This window comes from Ranitomeya imitator, chromosome 3 (genome assembly GCF_032444005.1).
Source record: "Ranitomeya imitator isolate aRanImi1 chromosome 3, aRanImi1.pri, whole genome shotgun sequence".
In the NCBI taxonomy this organism is placed as follows: domain Eukaryota; kingdom Metazoa; phylum Chordata; class Amphibia; order Anura; family Dendrobatidae; genus Ranitomeya; species Ranitomeya imitator.
Window position 1 is genome coordinate 398582853 of NC_091284.1, and position 12172 is coordinate 398595024.

General features: G+C 39.8%; 2 protein-coding genes across 2 annotated transcripts in view; one reads left to right on the forward strand and one right to left on the reverse strand.

Annotated features, from left to right (window-relative positions):
• The window catches only part of RBBP4 (RB binding protein 4, chromatin remodeling factor), a 43122-nt gene extending 36893 nt beyond the window's left edge, over positions 1-6229 (forward strand). The window contains exons 9-12 of the mRNA XM_069757053.1: positions 2140-2216; positions 3778-3835; positions 3926-4036; positions 5513-6229. Of these exons, the coding sequence (XP_069613154.1) occupies positions 2140-2216; positions 3778-3835; positions 3926-4036; positions 5513-5578 (312 nt within the window). The 3' untranslated portion in view covers positions 5579-6229. The remainder of the gene's footprint in view (positions 1-2139; positions 2217-3777; positions 3836-3925; positions 4037-5512) is intronic.
• Positions 6227-12172, reverse strand: part of SYNC (syncoilin, intermediate filament protein) — a 46099-nt gene continuing 40153 nt past the window's right edge. The window contains exon 4 of the mRNA XM_069757055.1: positions 6227-6563. Coding sequence (XP_069613156.1) covers positions 6512-6563 — 52 coding nt within the window. The 3' untranslated portion in view covers positions 6227-6511. The remainder of the gene's footprint in view (positions 6564-12172) is intronic.

Consider the following 12172-nt stretch of genomic DNA (forward strand, 5'->3'; position numbering starts at 1 on the left):
CCATGAAGTCTGACAGCACCATAGTGTAGTGGCAGGCAGCCTGATTCCAGGGATGTCATTAACTGGACTGGTATTTTTACAAGTGTAAAAAGCAAACAATTTTTTACACCATTTCATACTGCCAGTCAACTGATCCTGCAGGAGACATGAAGTAGTCTGCAAAATTGTCCCGCATTCTGGAGACTGCTACTGGACTGCGAAAAGTGGGGTTGTGGTAATCCCGCAAGGTGCTTTCTGACACATTATCCTCCAGGGAAACTTGTTCTTTTGATAAAACAAAATTGTGCAGGACCACGCACGCTTTCACCACATCATCGACAGTTTCAGTCTGCAGTTTAGTTGCAGTTAGCAGGACTCTCCATTTGGCAGTTAAGATGCCAAAAGCACATTCCACTACTCTTCGTGCTCTGGTTAAGCGGTAATTGAAAATTTTCTTCCTCTGGGTCAGTCCACTACTTCCAAAGGGTTTCAGCAAATGTGGGGAAAGCTGGAAGGCATCATCTCCAACACAAACAAATGGTAATGGTGGACCGGTGGTTCCAGGGAGAGGTCTAGGGGGCGGAAAGTCAAATGTCTCTCCATACAAACGACGCCCCATTGGTGAATTTTTAAATATTTGTGAGTCATTTGCGCGTCCATACGCACCGATATCCACAGCGATGAACTTGCATTGTGCGTCGGCTATGGCCATCAACACAATTGAGAAGTACTTCTTATAGTTATAAAACTGTGATCCAGAGCCAGAAGGTTTGACGATCCTTATGTGCTTCCCATCGACTGCTCCAACACAATTTGGGAACTGGCAAATTTGATGAAAATTTTGGGCGATCTCCAGCCACCTCTCCTGTGATGGCTCTGGAATGTATTCCACTTGTAGGCACTCCCACATTGCCCGGCAGGTATCTCTGATGATCCCCGAGATGGTGGATATCCCAAGCCTAAACTGAAAATGGAGGGATGAGAACGACTCTCCAGTTGCAAGGAATCTGTTAACAAAACGAAAAGACAATAATTAATAAAAAAATTCAAAAAACAACATTACAGTTATAAGTCTGATGAATGAGAATCATTTAAAAAAAAATTACTTTCCGAATAGTCACCATGAGACGCTCCGCTGGTGATATGGAGAAGCGCATCTGGGTGTCTCGTCTCCGTATACAGTCTTCCACATGGCCCAATAAAATTTTGAAATTTTCAGCTTTCATCCTCACATAATTGAAGAACTTCTGAGGGTTTTCCCTTAGTTCGATGTAAAGCGTGGAATAAACACCACGGGTCATGCGTTGTGATGGGATGGATCCACAGCCTTCTCTTCCGCCGCTGCCGCAGGATGCGCAGTCTTTCTTCCTCCCTCTCTCGAACGCTGACTGCCAACTGATTTGCCTCAAAAGTAAAATCCGCATAGATCTTTGCAATGTTCGCCAGTACTCCTTTCATTTCTGCCACTTTCTCTACAACCTTTCAAAGATGTGGTTTAAATACACACTATATATAGTTTTCCAGTAGTTTCCAGTAGCCAATCACATTGAAATCCTCCCCTTTTAAAAAACGGATCCGTCAAAAAACGGTTACAACGGATGTGAAAACGGTCGCAATGGTTCTAACGGGGCAGCTGATCCGTCAAAAAAACGGATCCGTTAAAACCGTTTTCACAACAAATTTGACGGATTCGTCGATCCGCCACAATGTCGGACCTAACTGACGCCACACAACTGAAGTGTGAAAGAACCCTTAGTTGCTTGGTGCAGTTTTGCAAGAATCCCTGTTTTCTCTACTGGAGATGTTACATTGGTAAGAATGCTGAGCTGTTTATAACCCCACTCACATCCTGATTGGCATCTTGATGTGTACCTATGCATGATGCGAAAGCTTACCAATAAGTGGTGGGCAAGGGTTTACACAGATTAACCGGACTGGCCTTCACGTGACACCTAGTCAGTAGTGAAATTTTGCTGATCTACTGAATCAGTGTTTTATTGAAACTACAGCACACCGTCTAATAAGTGACACATCCGTGGAGTCGAGCTCTTGGCCCACAATATGCTGCTCTCATACTAAATGGCAATAACCCGTTGATAGGTTGTTTTAATCCTGTTTTGGTTTTTCAGGGTATGTAATGTCATCGTAATTTACTTGCAGGTACAGTGGTCCCCACACAATGAAACTATCCTGGCATCTAGTGGTACTGACCGGAGGCTGAATGTCTGGGATTTAAGGTATTTTGCAGGCCTTCTTGTACATTTGCGTTTTTTTTATGCTATTGTTTTTACTTTCAGGTAATGTGGGTTTTATAAGAAGATTAAGATAATAGATTATGAACTTATACAATAGGGAACAAGTGTCACTATGTACACCCTTAAGAGCATTTAATTGTGTGGTTGGTTGGAATTATTTTGGTTGTGCAGATTTATTAGGTTTGTGACTCTAAACAGGGGTGAAGAACCTCAGGCCGTGGTCCATTTTCACCCCTCTATGATCTTTTATGTGGCCCCTGGGCAGATATCCAGGGACCCCAATGCTTGGACCGGCAGTTGAATTTTGCTTGCCCATTCATTCCTTCTTTCCCTGTGCACGCAGCGTTCACTACTGAATGCTGAGGTGCGTGCAATTAAAAACTAGTTACTGACACCAATGCCAGCGTCAAGATGAACTTTGTGGGTGGAGTTTGTGAGAAATTTGTACGGCCCCTGAAGAATGGTATAAATATCCGAATGGCTCTTGGCAGAAAAAAGATTCCCCTCCCTTGCGCTAAATGAATAACTACACACATGACAGGGAAGCCTTGGGGGGATTTGTGCTCTGAAGGTTTACTATTCTCAATTGCCATTATTACTGACTAGATGGTGGCCCGATTCTAAAGCATCGGGTATTCTAGAATATGTATGTCCACGTAATGTGTTGCCCAGAGCCAGGTAGTGTGTTGCCCAGAGCCAGGTAGTGTGTTGCCCAGAGCCAGGTAGTGTGTTGCCCAGAGCCAGGTAGTGTGTTGCCCAGAGCCAGGTAGTGTGTTGCCCAGAGCCAGGTAGTGTGTACCATATCCCTGTTAATTTTTTTTTTTTTTTAAGATAAAAAATAGTTACATACTCACCTCCTGGAGCCTCCGGATCGAAGCGGCCGGTTCCCGATGCCTGTCGCGCGGTCCGGTCTGAAGATTGCATTGCAGTCTTGCGCGATGAAGACGTAGCGGTCTCGCAAGACCGTACATCATCATCTCGCGAGACCGCAATGCATGCAGCGGTCACCGGGGCATTGTGCGGAGCGGTAAAGGCCGGTTCTTGATCTGGGGGGCCACCGGAGGGTGAGTGTAACTATTTTTTTTATTTTTAACATTAGATATTTTTACTATTCATGCAGCATAGGCAGCATGAATAGTAAAAAGGTGGTCACACAGGGTTAATAGCAGCGTTAACCGAGTGTGTTATACAGCGGTCAACGCTGCCATTAACCCTGTGTGAGCGCTGACCAGAGGGGAGTATGCGGACGCCGGGCACTGACTACTGGGAGGAAGGAGCGGCCATTTTCCTCCGTACTGTGGCCATCGCTGATTGGTCGCGGCAGCTACCGAGGCCAATCAGCGAATGAATAACCGTGACAGAAAGACACAGGACAGACGGAAGTGACCCTTGGCCAATATATAGTAGATATTGCAGTATCTGATTTCTTTACAAAGGTGTTTTTAATGAATATTCAGAATGATAGTTAAACACTTTTTTTTTTTTTTCCACACTATGTAACTTTGGATGCGGTTCATCTTATACTTTTTCCCCCTTTTTCAAGTAAAATTGGAGAAGAACAGTCTCCAGAGGATGCGGAAGATGGCCCCCCTGAGTTGTTGGTATGGAGCGGCCTATATGCCAGAATATCAATGACTTGGCCATGTGTCTTTTTTTTTTTTTTTTTAAAACCTTTTTCTTGTATTCCTTAGTTTATTCATGGAGGCCACACTGCAAAGATTTCTGATTTTTCATGGAATCCTAATGAGCCTTGGGTTATATGTTCAGTATCTGAAGACAATATTATGCAAGTTTGGCAAATGGTAAGTTCTAGCTTTTTAATTTTTTCTAGCTGCTAAACTTGTCTTAAAATGGTCCACAATGGTTAGGTCAATGACCCCTTATGTATCAAAGCTTTTTTTTCCTCTTGTGGTTTTTTGTTTTCTTGCACCCATTTCATTCTATTTGCAGTTTTATATATCCATTTTATAAGTGCTCATCTGTTTTGGTTTTTTTTTTTTTTTGGTTTTGGGTTTTTTTCTGCTTTGTGGGCACAGTATAGCAATTCCATGTGGTTTCACCGGATTCTTAAATTGTGACTATGTAAAAAGTCAAATTTGGCCCAGTTTCAGTCCAGTCCCCCACTGGTGCATCTTCTATTTTCCAGTATACCCAGTTTGCCTCTTTTGGTGGAAAAAAAAAAAACTACAGTTCAAAAAATTCTTTCTCCTTCGCCTCATTGGGGGACACAGACCGTCGGTGTATGCTGCTGCCAATAGGAGGCTGACAGTTCAAAAAATTCTTTCAGATCTGGCGCCAAATTCATTAATCTCTTGCCAGTTAGTGAATTTGCCATCAAAAATGGCAGTTAATGCCACAAATAGAAGGAAAGTGTCTTGGAAAAGAACACAAATTATAAATCTGGGCGAATAAGTTTTTGCACATCTGCCTTATTAACCCAAACGTTCAACTGCTGGGTATAACCAAGCCAGACCACTTCAGATTACATATAGATTAGGTGAACCCTAAGATCTCATGTGGACTGGCGTAGTCTTAATTCGACAACACATTTTAAAGAACAGTGTTGGTGGCTCTCTTGCATCTTTAGATGGATAGCTGAATCCTGAATCACTCATTTACATGCATATTTACATTGGACAATTGTAAATTTCTGTTATTGGTGAAGAATAAAGTGGTGTCTTATTGGCCCATCACCTCGAAATTAGTCCCATCCTCAAACACCTGTCAATGGACAGCTTTAGAGCTAAAGGCTATGTTCATCTGCGGCTTTTTATGCTAATTAAAAGCTGCTTTTTACATACCAGAAAAAATCTAATGTACATCTTTTTTTTTTCTTTTTTTTTTACTGAATTTTAGAACTGCTGTTTTTTTGTTTTTTTAATCTGATGAATGTCAATTCTTTCAGTGTTTTTGCAGCTTTTATTCACTCATACAAAACAATGAGAAAGTTAAAAGAAGCAACAATGTTTTTGTGAATACAATTATCTTTATTAAATCTGTACTATAGACAAAGCACACATGTAGTCCGCGTCCAATGCTGCAAACCTGTTTTTAAGACTAAGAGAGCTGATCTTGGTTGCAGAAAAAACTGTGTAAATGTAGCCCAAGAATCAATTCTACCCGCTCCTTGCTTTTTAGTCACTTTGCACTAGTAATTTCAATAATGTGATAAAGCATGGGCTCACATTTTTTGTGTTTTACGTAAACGGTGTACATTGAAACTGAATTAACAGATACTACAGCTAACATGCCCCCTTTTTTTTTTTTTTTTTTTGCAGGCAGAGAATATCTACAATGATGAAGACACAGAGGGTGGTGTAGATCCAGAGGGGCAGGGCTCCTAGTTGTAATTATAATATATACTTTTTTTTTTTCTTCCCCGCCCCCTTCTCCCCAGTGCAATCTAGTGGCGTCTCACACCAGATGTCTCTTATCAAGCACTTGGACATTGCCCTTCCCGTGCTGCAAGCGATCTCTCCTCATTCATCGCAACTTAGTTTTATTCATCTTGGTAGTAAAAATCCCTTCTGTTTTATATATAAATATTTTATACAAGAAGGGCATTTTTAACTGATGCGTGCAATGGTGGTTTTATTTCTTTTTTATTTTTTTTTTTTATTTTATTTTAACAAAGCAAGGAGAGAGGGGTAAATGAGATGGCTTGTCAGACGCTGTGCCTTCAGGTGCACCTCTATAAATTGAAGAGTCTTGGATCAGGCAGCTTCATGCAAACATTCCTTATATTTTTCCACTGGAAAAGTCAACTTTGCTCCTGTTAGTATCTAGGACGAGCTTCTTAAGCCCTTATCCCCCTGTACATGTTTTTTTTTATTTCTTGAAGTACTTTAGACTTGTCACTTATTAGTTGTGCTGAATTTTTACAGGGGGCACCGTTATATACTTTGTATTTGTGTGAATTTTGCGGTCTGAGTTGCACATCTCCTTTTTTCAGTGGATGAGCACCTCATGTGAAATAAATAGACATTGTTTTTGTACACGGTTTTATTTGTCTTATGTTTCAAGTTTGGATCAGTGGGTATGAGTATAATTTCACACAAATGTCTCTACAAAAAATAATAAAAAAAATAAATTTTTGTAAAAATCACTTTTATGCAACACGAGTTGTTGAAAGCCATAGTTACCTTATCTTGCTATTACTTTAACTTTTGGCACTTCTACCAGCACTTATAAAAGTGTCCATCTTTGACTTTCTAGCACAGCTGCTGCTTCACTGTTCATTGGCTTGCAGATATAAACTTATCCTAGTCTTCAAAACATCATTTTTTTGCAACAGACTTGAATAGCTGTCCATATAGTTCAAGACAACTTCTGTAAAAGAAATATTGATTATTGTATCAATATTAAAATAATGCATAAAGCTATGTAAAGGCCAAGATGGAATAAGGAGACTTGTAGGCAATGCATTGCTACTGCTGGGAATTTAAATATGCAAATAGCCTCTTCAGAGAGGAAGAGGACCGGAAGAGCATCACCTATTGGATATAGCCATCCTAAAAGTAATTATCAACTCTCTAATGAGCCTTGCCATAGACAGGTCAGTAATCCCTAGAAACAGTTGTCACTGCATTGCTAAAGTCAGTGTCTAACCACTAGTGTAGAAGGCTAGTAAGTAGTTGGACATATTTTGGAATTTTTATTGCTTTAACTCCATGATCGATGAAAGGTTTGTAAAGCTATATAGACAGAACAAACATCAGGTAAAAACTGATTGAGACATTATGTGGGCTGCAATTAAGATCTCTCCTATTGGTAAACCTTGAATACACACCTGTTGTGTAAGAGCAGTTCTCATTGTAGTAAGCTCTACTTTTAACCTGAAGCTTATGCTTTTGGCTGCAGAGGGCAATATCTAACTTCATCTACTTTAGGTTCCTAATGAAACTGTATTTTTAGGTGAATGTTCTGGACAGGCTCATGAAGTGTTGTTTTGATGCAGTGTTTAGCTTACAGCACATACACTGAAGGAAATAATATTTGATCCCTTGCTCATTTTGTAAGCTAGCCTTAAAATTAGACTGTTTATGTCTGAGTGGGCAAAGTTAATTTTAACTTTGAGAGATAGAATATCAAAAATAAAACCCAGAAAATCACATTGTATAAATTATACACATTTGCATTTTGCAGTGAGAAATAAGTATTTGATCCCCTACCAACCATTAAGAGTTCTGGCTCCTACAGACCAGTTTGATGCAGGTAATAAGTTGATTAGAAGCACCTAAGACAGCCGTCTTATAGTCACCTTTTTATAAAAGACTCCTGTCCACAGACTCAATCAAGTCTGACTCTAACCTCTGCAACACAAGCAAGACCAAAGAGCTTTATAAGGATGTCGGGGTTAAGATCATAGACATGCACTATGCTGGAATGGGCTACAAAACCATAAGTAAGACACAGGGTGAAAAGGCGACAACTGTTGGTGCAATAGTACGAAAATGGAAGAAATACAAAGTGACTCAAATCTGGGGCACCATGAAAAATCTCACCTCATGCTGGTATCCTGGATCATGAGGAAGGCGAGAGATCAGACTAGAACTACACGGGGGGAACTTGTTAATTGTCTCAAGGCAGCTGGGACCACGGTCGCCAAGAAAACCATTGGTAACACATTACACCGTAAAGGTTTAAAATCCTGCAGTGCCTGCAAGGTCCCCCTGCTCAATAAGGCATATGTGCAGGCCCATCTGAAGTTTGCCAGTGAACACCTGGATGATTATGTGAGTGATTTGGGAGAAGGTGCTGTGGTCAGATGAGACAAAAATTGAGGTCTTTGGCATTAACTCAACTCGCTGTTTGGAGGAAAAGAAATGCTGCCTATGACCCAAAGAACACCATCCCCACTGTCAAGCATGGAGGTGGAAACATGTTTTGGGGGTGTTTCTCTGCTAACGGCATAGGACTACTTCACCGCATCAATGGGAGAATGGATGGAGCTATGTACCGTAAAATTCTGAGTGACAACCTCATTCCCTCCGCCAGGACATTAAAAATGAGTCGTGGCTGGGTCTTCCAGCAAGACAATGACCCAAAACATACAGCCAAGGCAATAAAGGAGTGGCTGAAAAAGAAGCACATTAAGGTCATCTAGTGACCTAGCCAGTCTCCAGCCCTTAATCCCATAGAAAACTTGTGGAGGGAGTTGAAGCTCTGAGTTGTCAAGCGACAGCCTCATAATCTTGATGATGTAGAGATGATCTGCAAAGATGAGTGGACCAAGATTCCTCCTGACATGTGCGCAATCCTCATCACCTACAATAATCATGTGACTGCTGTGCTTGCCACCCAAGTTTTGCCGGAGGGATCAAATACTTATTTCTCACTGCAAAATGCAAATTTATATAATTTATACAATGTGATTTTTCTGGATTTTAGTTTTGATATTCTGTGTCTCAATGTTAATTAGCCTACCCTTAAAATTGTAGACTGTTCATGTCTTTGTCAGTGGGCAAACTTACAAAATCAACAAGGCGTCAAATAATTATTTTCCTTCACTGGATGTCAAACGCTGACCCACTTCATAACCAAACACAATGCTGTCTAAAGTCAGTGTAGGGTAACAAACATGAATAGCAAATTGCCAGAGGCAAATAATCCCTAACTAAAGACCTAAAAATTAACTTTTCCGAAACTACTAAAGGATCACATTAAAATTTGTATTGGTCAGTGTGGTGTAGGAGGGACCTCAATAAAATATTGATTGAACTTCTATCCTATAAAGTACTCATTGTCCCAGTATTGTATTCATTTAAAGTTATGTGGATAAAGGTGCTGCCGCTACCTATATATACCACTTCAACTGCCTACACAAAACTACACTGCCTAGTGCTATATAAAATTTGCCCTAAGCCTACCCTAAAGTATAACCTCAGTATTAAAGTAAAATTGCTGTGTTGGCACTGTGATAAGTGGGTTTTGGGTTGCAGTTTGGACACTCGGTCTATAAAAAGTTCGCCATCACAGACAAAGGTTAAGTTAGCTCTTTAGTGACTAGAAATGTATATTGTGCAGTCCTCACATTGGCCACTAGATAGCACTAAATCAGTTATACATCAGCAAGTGTATACACTTGATTAATCAGAATGTTAATGGGTGATGACTTGTTTAGTGTGTGGCTGAATGCTTGGACCCATACTGATAAGCTGAAGGGGAATTTTCACTCCGAAGTCCGTTTCAGTTTTGTGACCAGGCCAAATTTTTCAATTCTGACCAGTGTAACTTTGAGGTAATAACATTGGAACCCTTCCACTGATTCCAGTAATTCTGAAATGGTTTTGTTTTGACACGTCGTACTTAGTGGTAAATTTTGGTCACTATAATTTTTTTTTTTTTTAAATTCGTTTATTAGCAACAAAATAAGTGATGTTACATACATTTTGTATCCAAGATTATTAAACATAGTGTATGATACACATATATCATGCGTTGGTAAGCAGACAATAAAACATAACTGTCACCTATATCCAGCATTGTCTTGTGATTATTAGATTTATTAAATCGATTGTAACATGTGAATTGTGTAAATAGAAAAACTCGTAAAACCAGAACTCCTAAAATAAAACTGTACTCTTAACTACTAACTCGCCGCAATGCCTCGCGCCTACCTCTCCACGTGAAATCCCCAAACCACGATGAGTCTACAGGGTAAGATGGGAAGAATTCCACCTACCCCAGATCTTTTCAAATTTTCCCGGACATCCTCTATTTTGATACAACGTGCGTTCATATGGAATGATCGAATTAACCAAATCAATCCAGGCTCTTGTAGATGGGTTTGAGCTCCCCATCCACCGCAAAGCTGGTCACTATAATTTAACGCTTATGAAAATATAAATAATGTGAAAATGTAGCAATTTTGTTTTTATGCCCTTTAAATCAGAACTACAAAATGGTTAGTAAGTAACATTTACCACATATCTACTTTACATCAGCATTATTTTTGAAACCTACTTTTATCCCTTCTAACTTAACAAAATAAAAATGTTCAGTTTCTCATTTTTCCAACAAACTTTACAAAACCAATTTTTTAGGGACCATATCACATTTGAAGTGACTTTGAGGAGCCTATATGACAGAAAATATCCCAAAGTGATCACCATTTTAAAGCTGCACCCCTCAAAGTGCTCAAAATCACACTCAAGACATTTATAAACCTTTTAGGTGCTTCACAGGAACTAAAGCAATGTGAAGTGATAAATACGAACATTTTTTTTTTTTTTCCCAAAAAAATGTTGCATTAGCCCCCTCCATTTTTCATTTAAACAATGGTTACATGAGAAAATAGACCACTCAACTTGTGCAATTTCCACTGTGTAAATGGATTCTATATATGTGGCTTACTACTGTTAGGGCGCATGGCTTGGAAGGGAGGGAGCGCTATTTGACTTTTGGAGAACAAAATTGGCTGGAATAGAGCGTGCAGCTCCATGTATTGCTGTGCGGCTGCATGCTCTGCTCCGGAGTGCCGGTGCCAGAGCTTGGTTTTAACCTGCGAGACTCGGCCGTATCTCGCTGTGTGATCCCGGCCTAAGAAACAGACTTGGCTCGCATGGTGTGCGGACACAATGCTGCATTTGTGGAGCCCTTGTACTGCCAGAAGAGTAGCTAGGCTCCAGAAATGACCCAATTTTGGAAACTATACCCTTCAAGAAATTAATCTAGGGTGTGGTGTGGTGAGTATATTGAACCCACAGGTGCTTTCATGAAAATGTTTTGGCCCCAAATTTTTAATTTTACCAAGAATATTAGTAGGAAATGGATCCAAACATTTATAAAGCAATGTCTTCTGAAAGTAGCAATACCCTATATCTGGTCATACGCTTTTGTTTGGGCATAATGCAGGGCTCAGAAGAGAGTGACATTTGGCTTTCGGGGAGCAGACTTCCTTGGGAGTATGCAGAGCCCCTATGCTTCCAAAACAGAAATCACCCCAACCTCCCAAAATAACCCTATTTTGCAAATTACACACAAAGAAAATCATTTTAGGAGTGTAGTGACTATTTTCACCCCACTGGCGCTATCCAAAATTGTGTGAAAATGGCAAATATGCCATTTTAGTGCCCAATGCATAGTGCCCGGCTTGTGCTTCTGTAGATGTGCCTCATTGATTTGTTAAAATGGTTGTCCAGAGCCCAATAAATTGATGACTTAATAAAAGATTGTTGGGGGTCCGACATGCTCATGATCAGCTGAAAATGCTCCGCTAACACCACGAACGCAGACTAGATCCACACTGCACTTGTGGACACTGTTGGGTGAATAGGCTCTGAAGGTATGCACCCATCTGTGGACTGTCGGCATGCATCCATCCACCATAGGGATACACTGTAAAGAGTCGTGTATATCTCTTTGCATTGTTCCCCTGTACATAATTTTTTTTGTGAATTTTTTTTGATAAACTGAGCAAATGAAAAGCAATTCTTGAATTGTTAATTTTACGCTGTTCACCGTACAGTAAGCTTGATGCAGTGATTTTATTCTTCGGATCAGTACAACTACACGGACTCCAGGGTTTTAGTTGTTTTTATTTATTTTTTTTAATACACTAAAACACTGATTTACAACAAAAAAGCATGTCATTGCATCGCTGCATTCTGGGAGTTATAGCTTTATTTTTTTTCACTGATTGAGCTGTGTGGGGGCTTGTTTTTTTTTTTTTGTAGGATGAGTTGTTTTTTTTTTTTTTTTTATTCGTACCATTTTGGACTATATACAAATTTATGATTTGCTTTTTTCGATTTTTGGGTGGCAGAGTGAACAAAAACATTCGTGAATGTTTTTTATTTTTTCTACGCCGTTCACCATGCTGTCCAAGTGATAAAGCAACTTTCTCTGGTCAGTACGACCACAGTGATGCTATATATATATATATATATATATATATATATATATATATATATATATATATATATATATATATATAT